The 14,705-nt window shown below is 48.6% G+C and overlaps 1 protein-coding gene across 1 annotated transcript in view; it reads right to left on the reverse strand.

Annotated features, from left to right (window-relative positions):
- Window positions 1-741: 741 nt before the first annotated feature.
- The window catches only part of Slc36a2 (solute carrier family 36 (proton/amino acid symporter), member 2), a 19,877-nt gene continuing 5,913 nt past the window's right edge, over window positions 742-14,705 (reverse strand). The window contains exons 2-10 of the mRNA XM_013033789.1: window positions 14,083-14,173; window positions 12,967-13,055; window positions 11,808-11,903; window positions 7,049-7,133; window positions 5,510-5,728; window positions 4,876-4,974; window positions 4,199-4,365; window positions 1,806-1,975; window positions 742-1,013 (exon numbers count right to left, since the gene is read on the reverse strand). Of these exons, the coding sequence (XP_012889243.1) occupies window positions 742-1,013; window positions 1,806-1,975; window positions 4,199-4,365; window positions 4,876-4,974; window positions 5,510-5,728; window positions 7,049-7,133; window positions 11,808-11,903; window positions 12,967-13,055; window positions 14,083-14,173 (1,288 nt within the window). The remainder of the gene's footprint in view (window positions 1,014-1,805; window positions 1,976-4,198; window positions 4,366-4,875; window positions 4,975-5,509; window positions 5,729-7,048; window positions 7,134-11,807; window positions 11,904-12,966; window positions 13,056-14,082; window positions 14,174-14,705) is intronic.

Below are 14,705 nucleotides of genomic sequence, written 5' to 3' on the forward strand. Positions count from 1 at the left end.
TTACAAATTTCCCAGGCTGGGCACCAGGGGCTCACACCTGTAACCCTAGCTACTCAGGAGACTGAGATCTGAGGATTGCTGGTTCAAAGCCACCTCGGGCATATCAATAGCTGTATGCAGATGAGCATATGTAATTTGCTTATATAAGAGTGTGTAGGAAGTGGTGCTGTGGCTCAAGTGGTAGAGGGCTAGCTTTGAGCTGAAGAGCTGAGGGACAGCGCCCAGGCCCAGAGTTCAGGCCCCATGACCAGACTCCCCCACCCCCCCAAAAAAAGATGGGGTAGAATTGAAATCATTCCCTTGGAGAGCTGTAAGTGGGGGTAGAAAGCATGTGATGGGAAGGAAAAAAGGAATAGAGACCAAAAAGTTTTTTTTATTTTAAAATTACCATTTACATCTTGTAGAAGGAAATTCCTCACGTGTTCATTCATTTGTTTTTATGATCTTTTTTTTTTTTTTGCCATTCCTGGGGCTTGAACTGTCCCTGAGTTTCTTTTGTGCTCAAGGCTAGCGCTCTACCACTTGAGCCACAGCACCATTTCCAGCTTTTTTCTGTGTATTTGGTGCTGAGGAATCGAACCCAGGGCCTCATGCATGCTAGGCAAGCACTCTACCACGGAGCCACCTTCCCAGCCCCTGTCTGTTTTGAAAACATGACTTGACCCAGACAAGTAAAATAACCACACCGAAATCTTGCGCATGACAGAGAAGAATGTGTGTGAGCTGGGGGTTGGCTTCTTCTCATTGAGTAACAATAGTGGAGTTGGGAAAGCTGAGAGATCCTCTTGATCCAATCAGCTCATCCAGGGCCTGGTAAGTCCCCACCACGAAGCCCACGAAGCCCAGGCTGCTGATCAGGACGTCCTTGGCGATGAGCAGGGGGCTCAGGCCCTCTGCACAGAACGTGGTGATCTCCAGCAGCGGGGGGATGATGAGGGCCAGGGCGCTGCTGCTCACCGAGCCCACCAGAGAGATGACCAGGTCCAGCCGGGGGATGAGCACGGCCAGCACGCCTGCGGGGGAGGAGGGGTGGAGAACTCAGGGCCTGGGCACTGTCCCTGAGCTTCCTTTGCTTAAAGCTAGCCCTCTACTACTTGAGCCACAGCGCCACTCCCAGCTTTTTCTGTATATGTAGGACTGAGGAGTTGAACCCAGGGCTTCATGCATGCTAGGCAACTGGTCTACCACTAAGCCACCTTCCCAGCCCGGGGACTTCATTTTCAATGTCTGTCTTGGGCTCCTGCTGAAATGCTTCTTCCTGCTCAAATGTAATGCCCTGGTTGCCTGTTCAACCAATGAAAAGAGCCAGAGTGGCGTGTGCAGAAGCCATCAAGCAATCAGCACAAAGCAGCCCAGGTAGAGGAAGGAGGGGAGAAGGTCCAAAATATAATAACTGCTTCCTGGCAAGAACTCCCTGGGATTCTCCTTCACCCTCTCTCCAGATGGAGGATTCCTCTCCTTTCCTTCCCAGCTTTCCTTGCTTCAAATAAACTTAGCTTCCTTGAAACATGTCCTTTGCCTTTGTTGCTGTTGTTTGTTTTCGATACCAGTCCTGGGACTTGAACTCAGGATCTGAGTGCTATCCCTAAGCTTCTTATTGCTTGAGCCACAGCTCCGCTTTTTCTTCGGGGTGGGGAGAATGAGTGGTTAATTGGAGATAAGAGTCTCACAGGGACTTTTCTGCCTGGGCTGGCTTCCAACCGTGATCCTCAGATCTCAGCCTCCTGAGTAGCTAGGATTACAGGCGTGAGCCACCACCACCGCCCAGCTATGTCCCTATGCTCTGGGTTGGGATTTGCACTCACAAGTCAGGCAGACCAGAACAAGGCGGACCAGCAGATCCACAGGCAGCGCCCAGCGCTCGGGCACTCGGGAGAGGGCCAAGGGAATGATGATTTCCACAGGGACGTAGAACTGCAGGGCGTAGGTGCACAGGATGCCCACGTTGTACAGCAGCTTCACCCACTGGTACAGCCTGCAAGATGGATGTTTTCCCAAGCCATGCCACTCTGATCGCTGACCCCACGGGGGTCACAGACCCTCAGATGTGGGACAAGCCTTTGGGTTCCTCTCCATTTGCTATGATGGAGGAAGAGTCATAGCGCCTAAGGGTCAAGAGGAAATCTCCCAAAGCAAACAATTACTAGAGTGAAGCGTGAGATGATTCATGGAAACTTCTAGAAGGGTCATCTCTAAATGATTTTTTGTTTGTTGCCAGTCCTGGGGCTTACACTCAGGGCCTGGGCACTGTCCCTGAATTTGCTCAAGGCTAGCACTCTACCACTTGAGCCACAGCACCATTTCTAGCCTTTTCTGTGTATGAGGTGTTGAGGAATCAAACCTATGGCTTTGTGCATGCTAGGCAAGCACTCTACCACTAAGCCACATTCCCAGCCCTAAATGAAGTCCTTTGATGCTTGATTTCAGATTTTTGGAAAGAGAAGTTCAGGGTAAGAGAACTTGTCACCCACCGATCACTCCACGGACACACCAAAGGAAATGCAGCCGATAAATTAACTCCAAAACCTGGATTGAAAAAGACTCTACTAGCCGGGCTCCAGTGGCTCACACCTGTCATCCTAGCTACTCAGGAGGCTGAGATCTGAGGATCACGGTTGGAAGCCAGGCCAGGCAGGAAAGTCCCTGTGAGACTCTTATCTCCAATTTGCCACCTAAAAACTGGAAGTGGAGCTGTGGCTCAAAGTGGTAGAGTGCTGGTCTTGAGTACCAAAGCTCAGGGACAGCGCCCAGGCCCTGAGTTCAAGCCCATGACTAACCAAAAAAAAAAAAAAAGAAAAGAAAAAAAAAAGACTTGATTTCTCAGTGAGCTCTATGAGTCCTTAGGAATGTTCTGGATCCTTCAGAGTTCTTGGGGCATAACATAGCTTCAACATTGGCTTCTGGTGAATGGAGAAAAATCTCATAATCCCACATTTTTGGGGAGTTCTGTGATTATAAGTGGGATTGTGGGAGGTTGGGGTGAAATGGGAATAAATAAGATGAATAAGTGAATACTCTCAGGTTTGTTTGTTTTTTTAATATGCCAGTCCTGGGGCTTGAACTCAGGGCCAGTGCACTATTCCTGAGCTTTTTTTTTGCTCAAAGAGAGTACTCTATCACTTGAGCCAGAACTCTCCTTCTGGCTTTTTACTGATTTACTGGAGATAAGAGTCTCATGGACTTTCCTGCCTAGACTGGGTTCGAACTGTGATCCTCAGATTCCAGCCTCCTGAGAGGCCGGGATTACAGGTATGAGCCACTGGAGCCTAGCTCCCCTGTTTATTTAAATATGGTGCTGTCTGAAGTCTGTGGCTGCTAACTGGCGGGTGAATTGGGCATGCGTAGACATCAGATGTTTGCGGATTCCAATGGGCTTCATGTTGGCCTGTGTTTTGGAGTTGTATCTTTATCACCCTGACTGAGGGGCTGTGGCGGGTAGACTCAGTCACCAGCATTAGTACATGGGACCAGAAGTGGAAAGACACCCACAGATGGCTCTCTGACCCTTGTCTTCATCCAGTGCTCCCCCTCTTCTCCCCTTAAGTGGTCAAGCATTGCCACTTTTGTCCTGTCTTCTTCTTCATTTTTTTTGTTGGTCCTGGGGCCTGAACTCTGGGCCTGGGCGCTGTCCCCCAGCTCTTCAGTTCAAGGCTAGCACTCTACCACTTGAGCCACAGCGCCACTTCCAGCTTTTTCTGTTTATGTGGTGCTGAGGAATCGAACCCAGGGCCTCATGCATGCAAGGCAAGCGCTCTACCACTGAGCCACCTTTCCCAGCCCCATGTCCTGTCTTCTTAAATCATGTCCTTCTTCAAGTCCTAAGCTAGGTGCTGGTGGCTCATGCCTGTAAACCCAGCTACTCAGGAGGCTGCGATAGGAGGATCACAGTTCAAAGCCCATCGGGACAGGAGAGTCTCTGAGACTCTTCTCTCCAATGAACCAGCAAAAAAGCCAGAAGAGGAGGTGTGGCTCAAGTGGTAGAGTACTAGTCTTGAGTGGAAAAGCTCAGGGACAGCCCCAAGATGAGCATCAGGGAAAAAAAGATGATCAAGTCCTAATTCAACTTGGGAGGCTATCACTGAAGAAGGATCTGGAACTGAGGTTCCAGTGGCACCTTCGGCCTTCGGGAGGGTCTTAGGCCTTGGTTTCCAGGGGTGTGCCCAACCATCCCTGCCACCCAGGAAGCCCAGACGGGTACCAGCAGTTGGGCAGGTTAAGGGTGATGCTGGCCTTGATTTCTTCTCCAAAGCGTAGGTAGCCCAGAGCCCCGATGCCGATGTAGAGGGCGGTCACAATGGACAGTCCCAGAGACAAGATGGCTGGGAAGCGACGAGCATCCGCCATCTTGTTTTCCAGAGGAAGAACCTACAGGAAGAGCCCAGTAGCAAGGAGAGACACTCATGAACACAAAGGAAACACCATATCACCTCAGAACTGAAGAATTTGACTGCTCACCCCCACCAATGGGGAGAGGCCACCCGAGGTCCATCAAGGAGATGGACTTGGAATAGTACTAAGCCTTAAAAAAGGAAATTCTGCTGGGCGCCGGTGGCTCAGGCCTGTCATCCTAGTACTCAGGAAGGCTAAGATCTGAGGATCATAGTTCCAAGCCAGTCAGGGCAGGAAAGTCTGTGAGATTCTTATCTCCAATGAACCACCAAAAAACCACAAGTGGAGGTGTGGCTCAAGTGGTAGAGTACCAGCCTTGAGCAAAAAAAATGCTAAGCAAGAACATGAAGCTCTTGAGTTCAAGCCCCAGTACCGGTACTTCTCTAACAGGGCCACGATCATGTCTAAGGGGACCCCAGAAGCTCAGAGTTTATCTCTCTTCCCCCACAAGGCAGGAGAAGCCCAACTTCCCATGCCAAGCCTTACCACACCGATGCTTTCGAAGGAAAAAATGGCCGTTCCAAAGAAGAGAGGGTAGGTTTGCCAGCTGGCTGCCAGGGGCAGTGGTCTGGGATCTGGAATCCTCTAAAGGAGAAACACAATGATGTAGTCACTCAAAATACCCATTTAAGCGGGGCATCGGTGGCTCACACCTGTCATCCTAGCTACTCAGGAAGCTGAGATCTGAGGACCACAGTTCAAAGCCAGCCAGGACAGGAAAGTCCTTGAGACTCTTATCTCCAATAAACCACCAGAAAACCAGAAGTGGCGCTGTGGCTCAAGTGGTAGAGCAGTAACCTTGAGCTGAAGAGCTCAGGGACAGCACCCCGGTCCAGAGTTCAAGCCCCACCACCAACAAAAAAGAAGCCCATTCAAGCTCCTCTAGGAGAGGTGGTGTAGCCCCAGGCTGGTGGCTCATGCCTGTAATCCCAGCTACTCAGGAGGCTGAGGTGGAAAACCCAGGAGACTCTTATCTCCAATGAACTAGCCAAAAGAAGCCGAAAGTAGAGCTGTGGTTCAAATGGTAGAGCACCCACCTTGAGTTCAAAAAGTTCAGGCAGGGACAGCGCCCAGACCCTGAATTCAGACTTATAGCCGGGCCTTGATGGTAGGTACTGACCTGGGCAATATACTGGGTGATGATCACCAAGCTGACCAGCATGCTGACGTTGGCCAGCAGGGAGAAGATGGTGAGGGCCCGGAGGTTTCGGATGAAAACCAGCAGCACCAGGAAGGGCAGGAAGGAGAGCATGTAGAGCCGCGAGTCCATGGAGGGGCTGAGGATCACCGTCTCATTGTAGCCACAGTCATTGGTGGTGCTGTTCATGGCCTCTACTACCTGCAGAAGCATTGGAAATTAAGGCACGAGGGAGAAAGAAATTGTATGAGCACTCGGGGAGCTCAAAGTCCCTTCCAGAGAAATGATACCCTTCACCCAGCTCTGCTCCCTGATCTGAGATCTGCCTTTGAGCTCTCTCTGCCATTTTTATTTTATTTTATTCTACTTTTGTTGGTCGTGGGCCTTGAAGTCAGAGCCTGGGCAGTGTCCCTGAGCCTCCTCTACTCAAGGCTAGCTCTCTACCGTTTGGAGCCACAGCTTCACTTCCGGTTTTCACAGCACCACTTCTGGCTTTCTGATGGTTCCTTGAAGATCAGAGTTTCATGGACTTTCCTACAGGGTCTGACTTTGAACTGTGATCCTCAGCTCTCAGCCTCCTGAATAGCTAGGATGACAGGCGTGAGCCACCAGAGCCCAATTTTTCTCTGTCATTTCCCGAGTAAACTAAATACCCTTCCATTCTATTAACGCCAGTGAACTACCACTCTAGCTTCAAGTGGCGCTGTGGTTCAACTGGTAAAGTGCTAGCATTGAGCAAAAAAGCTCAGGGACACCAAGCCCAGGACCAGCGTGCACGCACGTGTGCACACACTGCACACACACAATTTTTTTTGTTTGGAAACGAAATGTCACAGTGTTTAAGAACTTGAAGACTGGGCTGGGAAGGTGGCTTAGTGGTAGAGAGCTTGCCTCGCATGCATGAAGCCCTGGGTTCCATTCCTCAGTACCACATACACAGAAAAAAGCCAGAAGTGGCGCTGTGGCTCAAGTGGTAGAGTGCTAGCCTTGAGCAAAAGAAGCTTAGGGACAGTGCCCAGGCCCTGAGTTCAAGTCCCAGGACTTGCAAACAACAACAAAACAAAACAAGAACTTGAGGACTGATGTCAGAAAACCTGTTTTTTGTTTTGTTTTGTTTTTCCATACATGCGGGCTTGAACTCACAACTTCAAGCTCTCTTTTACCTTTCTTGCTCATGGCCGGTGCTCTACTAATTGAACCACATCTCCAGGTCCAGCTTCTTGTTTGTTAATTGGAGATGGAATATGGAAGCCTTTTTCTGCCCAGACTGATTTTGAACCACAATCCTCCCCGATCTCAGCCTCCTGAGTAGCTAGGATTTTAGGCGTGAGCCACTGGTGCTGGCTTACTGGGCAAACGGTTATCATGGCAAAAATCATGACAGGGCCACTTGCACATCTGTGCTGATGGGTAATATCTGGCTTTTCTTCCTTGGTCTCAGAGACATGGAGTTAGGCAGAAACTAAGAGAGGAACCGACTTCTCCCTGACTTCCCCTCCAACCTTCTCCAGGAGGTCATACCTGCTTTAAATTGTCAGCCAGAAACACAATGTACACACAGCAAAAGCCCAGCTGAGTGACAATCAGAAAGAAGCTCACCAAGTTCCTAGAAGAGAGCCAGGGAAAGGAGGAGGGGCAGGGAGAAAGAACTTTGTTATAAAAGGTACTGGTAGTTCACGCCTGTCATCCTAGCTACTCAGGAGGCTGAGATCTGAGGATCACAGTTGGAAGCCAGCCCAGGCAGGACAATCCGTGAGACTCTTATCTCCAATAAGCCACCTGAAAACCAGAGGTGGAGCCGTGGCTCAAAGTGGTAGTGTGCTAGCCTTGAGCAAAAAAGAGCTTAGGGACAGTGCCCAGGCTGTGAGTTCAAGCCCAATGACTGACAGAAAGAAAGAAAGAAAGAAGGAGAGAGAAGGAAGGAAGGAAGGAAGGAAGAAAGGAAGGAAGGAAGGAAGGAAGGAAAGGAAAGGAAAGGAAAGGAAAGGAAAGGAAAGGAAAGGAAAGGAAAGGAAAGGAAAGGAAAGGAAAGGAAAGGAAAGACTAATTCAGGATTGACGTCCCCCCTCTGTTCTCCTGGTATAGGGTGTCTGGCAATATGACCCTGGGATCTGGGGTCCTTGCTCCACAGTCAACAATGGTTCAAGTAAGAATTGAGGTCACAATAGTTCTAAAAAAACAATGTGCTTTTTGAGTTGCATACTGGCAGCTCACATTTGGCATCCTAGCTACTCGGGAGGCTGAGATTTGAGGATCGTGTTTTGAAGCCAGCTCCCAGCAGGAAAGTCTGTGAGACTCTTATCTCCAATGAACCAAAGCAGGAAGTGGAGCTGTACCTCCAGTGGTAGAGCACTAGTCTTGAACACAAAGCCTCAGGGACAGAGCCCAGGCCCTGAGTTCAAGCCCCAGGATAGGCAGACCCACACAAAAATGTGCTTTTCTAACACCCCTGTCTTGGGTTCTGGAGTCTTCCATGTCTTGTTGAGCAACAAGTTTTTTCCTGTTATTCTCTGATGAGGGACAGGAATAGTGTGTGTTCATCAGCTCCCACCAACATTCAGAAATTTTGTTGTTGTTGTTGTTATTGTTGGTTGTGGGGCTTGAACTCAGGGCCTGAATGAATCTCATGCATTTTCCTGCAGGGGTTGGCTGCAAACTGCGATCCTCAGAGCTCAGCCTCCTGAGTAGCCAGGATTACAAGCATGAGCAACTAGTGCCTGGCCAGAGCAGGGTTTTGTTTGTTTGTTTTGTTAGGCTCTGAGGACTTACAGTCTGCTAATACACAGTCCCTTCCTCTGGCAGTTTGGCAAGATGGACAGAAATCAGAGTGTCATTTGGTCCTAAAAGCCATGGTGAAAAGGACATGTCATAATGAAGCCCATTGTTGGGTAAAATTCATATGTGCTCAAGCCCTGGCACTGGTGACTCATGTTTATAACACATTTCAGGAGGCTGGCATCCAGAGGATCGCGATTCTGAGATAGCCTGGGTTGGAAACGTTTGTAAGACTCCATCATTAAAATAACCAGCAAGAGAAGCAGAGCTGGCTAGGGCCTGGAGGTGGGGCTCAAGCAGAAGAATGACAGCTCAGGCTGGGAAGGTGGCTCAGTGGTAGAGTGCTTGCCTAGCAGAGTGCTTGCCTAGCATGCGTGAAGCCCTGGGTTCCATTCCTCAGTACCACATACACAGAAAAAGCCAGAAGTGGTGCTGTGGCTCAAGTGGTAGAGTGCCAGCCTTGAGCAAAAGAAGCTCAGGGATAGTGCCCAGGCCCTGAGTTCAAGCCTCAGGACTGGCAAAAAACAAAAACAAAAAAAAAAACTCCAGCTAAGCAAGCAAGGTAAACAAGCATGAAATTCAGAACCTTATACTTGAAAAAAATTATATATATATATACAAATATATACATATACATATACATGTACGTGTATATTTTTGTTTTTTGTTTGTAGGGCTTGAACTAAGGGACTGGTACTGTCCCTGAGCTCTTTTGCTCAAGGCTAGTGCTCTACCACTTTGAGTCACAGCTCTACTTCCAGTTTTCTGGTGGTTCATTGAAGATAAAAGTCTCACGGTATAACGACTTGTACATCTCATTGTTGCAATGGGTCCACCTGTATCCCTATTTAAACGATTTGTTTTTCCCCTTCTCCACAAATTATACCGACATCAAATACAGTGAAAGCAGGGGTTATACTGTGGGGGAGGGACATACAAAGCAACAAAGAAATAATCATTATCTTGCCCATGTAATTGTAACCCCTCTGTACAGTATTTTCACAATAATAATAATAAAAAAAAGTCTCACGGACTTTCCTGCCCAGGCTGTCTTTGAACTTTGATCCTCAGATCTCAGTCTTCTGAGTAGCTAGGATGACAGGCGTGAGCCACAAGCACCTAGCCCTTCCACGTGCCGGCCCTTAAATATATATGTACATTTGTTAACAATTATACAATGTAACAAAATGACTTTCTCTTTAAGGATGTAGAGACAGATATAAAGTGAATGTCTGTATGGGGCAGGGTTCTACCAGTTAAATCAGATCTATTCATTCTGCATGTGTTTGGTTAGAGAAAGCTGGTAGCCTTCTTCACACATTGCTTGGTCTGATGTCACCATCACAGGCTGTGTGCATTTCTCACACTTTGAGGGAGGCAGGGACCAGATCAAAAGTGAGGGGGAGCCGGGCACTGTGGCTCAGGCCTGTCATCTTAGCTACTCAGGAGGCTGAGATTTGAGGATTGCAGTTTGAAGCCAGCCCAAGCGGGGAAAGTCTGTGAGACCTTCATCTCCAACAAACTACTCAGAAAACTGGAGCTGTGGCTCCAGTGGTAGAGTGCTAACCTTGAGCAAAAAAGCTAAGGGAGAGTGCCCCAGGACTGTCACAAAGGAAAGAAGGAGAAGAACAAGAAGGAGGAGGAGAAGGAGGAGATGGAGGAAGTGAAGGAGGAGTAGAAGAGGAAGAGGTGGAGGAGGAGGAGAAGGAGGAAGAGGAAGAAAAAAAGCAAGCAAAGCAAGCCAGCTAGGTATTGGTGGCTTGGGCCTGTAATACTAGCTATTCAGGAGTCTGAGATCTGAAGGTTACAGTTCAAAGCCAGCCTGAGCAGGAAAGTCTGTGAGATTCTTCTCTCCAATTAACCAGCAAAAAAAAAGTAGAAGCAGAGCTGTGGTTCAAGTGGTAGAGTGAGCAAAAGAAACTCAGGGACTGAGCCCAGGCCCTGAGTTCAACCCCAGGACTGGTACACACACACACAGACACACACAGACACACACAGACACACACACACACACACACACACACACACACACTATATCTATCTATCTATCTATATTATATAAATGGGAGATTTATTTTTGCACTAATGGAGCTGAAAGATGGCATCAGCCCAGACAGAGTTTTTTTGTTTTTTTTTCTTCTGTCGGTCCTGGGGCTTGAACTCTGGGCCTGGGCACTGTCCCTCAGCTCTTCAGCCCAAGGCGAGTGCTCTACCACTTGAGCCACAGCACCACTTCCTGTTTTTCTGGTGGCTAATTAGAGATAAGAGTCTCACTGACTTTTCTGCCCTGGCTGGCTTTGAACCATGATCCTCAGATCTCAGCCTCCTGAGTAGCTAGGATTACAGGCACCACTGGTGCCTGACTCCAGACTGAGCTTTGACTTTTAGGATACCAGCATGAAAGCCTTGGGAAAGACCTGAGGGGAACTAGAATTTTCCATGCTTGGCGTCCCCTTCAGCGATGGGAGAAGGGTAGGGAGATGGCCTAGGTGAAGTGGGCTCTTCTGGAATGAGAGATCCCCAGGTAGATCAGGGTTACAGGGGGAGAGGTGAAGGAAGGAGGGACAGATGCAGTATCTGAGGTGCGGTGTTGGGTTTCCCATTGGAGCCATCAAGATGGCGGCTCCCTATGAGGATCTGCAGGGCTGAGCTGCCAAGAACAGATAAAGGCTGAAGAATGCGGATCGAGGTCGGAAAGGGGGCAGTGTGGGCAGGCAGACAAGGAGGCTGTGTTCCAAGCTCCGCACAACTCCAGCATTTACCAGACAAAGCAGCCCACAGCAAATGCAAAAGAACAGGCCGGAATGGGAGGAGGGAAATTGGAGTAGGATGCTGTCCAGAGCCCACTGGGGCAGGGGTGACCGGATTGTTACCCACTTCTGCTGAAAGGTTGAAGGTGTGTGGGACCCTGGTGGAAAGAATTAAGCCAAGACTGGCTTTGTCTTTCTTTCTTGCTCAGGGCTGGTGCTCTACCCCTCGAACCACGCCTCCAGTTCAGCTTTTTGTTGGCTGGTTGGTTAAGTAGAGATGGAGTGGCTTGGATTTTTCTTCTCAGAGTGGCTCTGCACCATGATCCTCTCAATCTCAGCCTCCTGGAGAGCTAGGATTACAGGCATGAGCCACTGGGGCCTGCCTTAAGGAGCTATTTTATGAGTATTTATCTGTTGAAGATAATAACTCAGAATATATTTCACAGGATGCCAAAAGGCCTTGTAATCTTTGCTTATAAAATTGTGTGTGTGTGTGTGTGTGTGTGCCAGTCCTGGGGAATGAACTCAGGGCCTGGGTGCTGTCCTTGAGCTTTTTTGCGAAAGGCTAATGCTCTACCTCTTGAACCACAGCTCCACTTCTGGCTTTTTCGGTGATTAACTGGAGATAGGCATCTCCTGGACTTTCCTGCCTGGGCTGGATTCGACTGTGATCCTCAGATCTCAGCTTCCTGAATAGCCACCACCCACAACTGGTGTTTTCTTATCCCATATCTCACAAAGCAAGAACAAGGTACCTCCCCCAGTGGGCGTGGCTTTGGAGCCAGGCGCTGGGACTGGCTTCTAGTCCATGCATCACAGTGTCACCATAATCCATAAAGGGTTTGTTAAACCTGCAGGAGAAAGCACGTACAGAGTTATAAGGAGGAGTTGAGTTAAGATCCCATAATAAAAAAATGATGATGATGATGATAATAATAATAATAATAAATCAGGAGATATAGAGCAAGAACACATAGCCAGCGAGTAGAAAGAACTTAAGAGACACAGGCCTCAGTTTGACTGCATGTTCCAAAGCCACCCAGGGAATAATCCCATGGTGTTTTGCTTTCCTTATCTGCTGAGAGACTCAGATACTACCTAGCTAGAGTAATGCCAGATGTTAGTGACTCTTACACCTATCATACTAGCTACTCAGAGGGCTGAGGTTTGAGGAGCACAGTTCAAAGCCAGCAGGGGCAGGAAAGCCCGTGAGACTTTTATTTCCAGTTAAGCACCAAAAAGCTGGACCTGGAGCTGTAGCTCAAGTGGTGTTACAGCCTTGATTAGGAGTGCTCAGGACAGTGCCCAGGCCCTGAGTTCAAGCCCCAGGAATGGTACCAAAAAAAAAAAAGAGTAATGTTCACCTTGGATAGGTGAGGTGCCTTCCGCATGCATTGGTCTCATTGGATGATCCAGACATTAACTGAGATACAATAAGGTAAGGATTTCTTTTTCCCCCATTCTATTTTATAGATGAGCCAACAAGATAATACCATGGGGGCTGGGAATGTGGCTTAGTGGTAGAGTGCTTGCCTAGCATGCATGAAGCCCTGGGTTCGATTCCTTAGTATCACATACGCAGAAAAAGCCAGAAGTGGTGCTGTGGCTCAAGTGGTAGAGTGCTAGCCTTGAACACAGAGAAGCTCAGGGACAGTGCCTAGGCCCTGAGTTCAAGCCCCAGGACCAGAAAAAAAAATAATAAGTACTATGCCCTGATTGAGAGACGGTGTAGTAAGCCACAGGACAGAGATTTCCTGGGGATTAGTGTCACCTGAAATCTCTCTCCCCATCCCCCTTTTTTTTCTTAGCTTTCTTGGAACAAAATGAGGATGTACATTCCTATTCCCCCCACCGCAGTACACTTCTGGGATGATCCCAAGAACTCACATACTCCGGCAAGCCAGGTTTCCTTACCTGTGACAGAAATGGCGGGCACAGGTGACCAGGATGTGCATACAGTGGCAGGCCACGAACCCCATCACCAGCAAACTGAGCGGGCCCAGCTGCAGGAGGGCGAAGCAGGGGACAAGCCAGAGAGGAGACTGTGAAGCAGTGACCAGCGTGGCAAGGAAGGACCATACACTTCCTAGCAAGTGTATTTGCTGGCTACTGCTAGCTGCAACCGTGAGGGGTTTTGTTTTATTGATTGACTTATTTATTTCATTTTTTTTCCCCAAATAGACTCTCTAGAAGAAGCCAGGCAACAGTAGCTGTCATCCTAGCTACTCAGGAGACTGAGATCTGAGGATTGCGGTTCAAAGCCAGCCTGGGCAGGAAAGTCCGTGAGACGCTTATCTCCAATAAACCACTAGAAAACTGGAAGTGGTGCTGTTACTCAAGTGGTAGAGCACTAGCCTTGAGCAACAGAAGCTCAGGGACAGTGCCCAGGCCCTGAGTTCAAGACCCAGGACTGGCAAAAAGAAACAAACAAACAAAAAGCAAAAGAAGTGGAGATATGGCTTAAGTGGTAGAGCACCAACTTGGATGGAAAAAGCCAAGTGAAACCATGAGGACCTGAGTTCAAGCCCCAGTACTGGCTCGTGCATGTATGTGCATGTACACACACAAACACACACACACACACACACACACACACACACACACATACACACGAGACTACTAATTTCTCTAGCAAAGTCAGAACTCAGGAAGAATTTACTCCACCTCTGGACCAGCCATCTCCCAGAAAGACTGCTTCTGTTTTTGTTTTTTTTTGTTTTTAGTCAGTGGTGGGGCTTGAACTCAGGGCCTGGGTGCTGTTCCCGAGCCTTTTTGTGCTCAAGGCTAGTGCTCTACCACTTGAACCGCGCTTCTGGTTTTTGAGTAGTTAATTAGAGATAAGAATCTCGCAGGGACTTTTCTGCCTGGGCTGGCTTTGAACCGCTATCCTCAGATCTCGGCCTCCTGAGTAGCTAGGATTATAGGTGTGAGCCACGGGCGCCTGGCTAGACTGTGTGTTATATTAGAGTCTGTTGTAAAGGATCAGAGCCTTTCCCCACTGCCTACAGGTTGGTCAGCCATGCCTCTTACCAGAATCCCTGCATTCTTCACAGCCAGCGGCAGGCCCAGGATCCCCGTACCCATGTTGCCTTTTACCAGGTGAACCAAGGTCTGGAACCCTCTGAAGGAGAGGAAGGTGACACGAGGAGAGGGTGTGTGCATGTGAGGTGGGGCAGTCATACCCCCTCATACATGCTGATACTGGCTTGATGTGAACAGGGGGCCCCTGGCCCACCTTCATGCACAATACAGATCTACAAGGACAATCAGATACATGAGAATATACAAGGGTATACAGATAGATCAGATTATACAGATATAGGGCTGGGAAGGTGGCTCAGTGGTAGAGCGCTTGCCTTGCATGCATGAGGCCCTGGGTTCGATTCCTCGGCACCACATAAGCAGAATAAGCCAGAAGTGGCTCTGTGGCTCAAGTGGTAGAGCGCTTGCCTTGAGCTGAAAAGCTGAGGGACAGCACTCAGGCCCAGAGTTCAGGCCCACAACCGACAAAAACAAAAACAAAAGAATATACAGATAATACAAGTATATACAGGCATGCAAGGATATACAGATATACAAGAATGTACAAAGATATACAGATGTACAAGAATATATAAATATACAAGGGTATATACATGAATATACAATGATAT

The sequence above is a fragment of the Dipodomys ordii genome, unplaced genomic scaffold, assembly GCF_000151885.1.
Source record: "Dipodomys ordii isolate 6190 unplaced genomic scaffold, Dord_2.0 Scaffold177, whole genome shotgun sequence".
NCBI lineage: Eukaryota > Metazoa > Chordata > Mammalia > Rodentia > Heteromyidae > Dipodomys > Dipodomys ordii.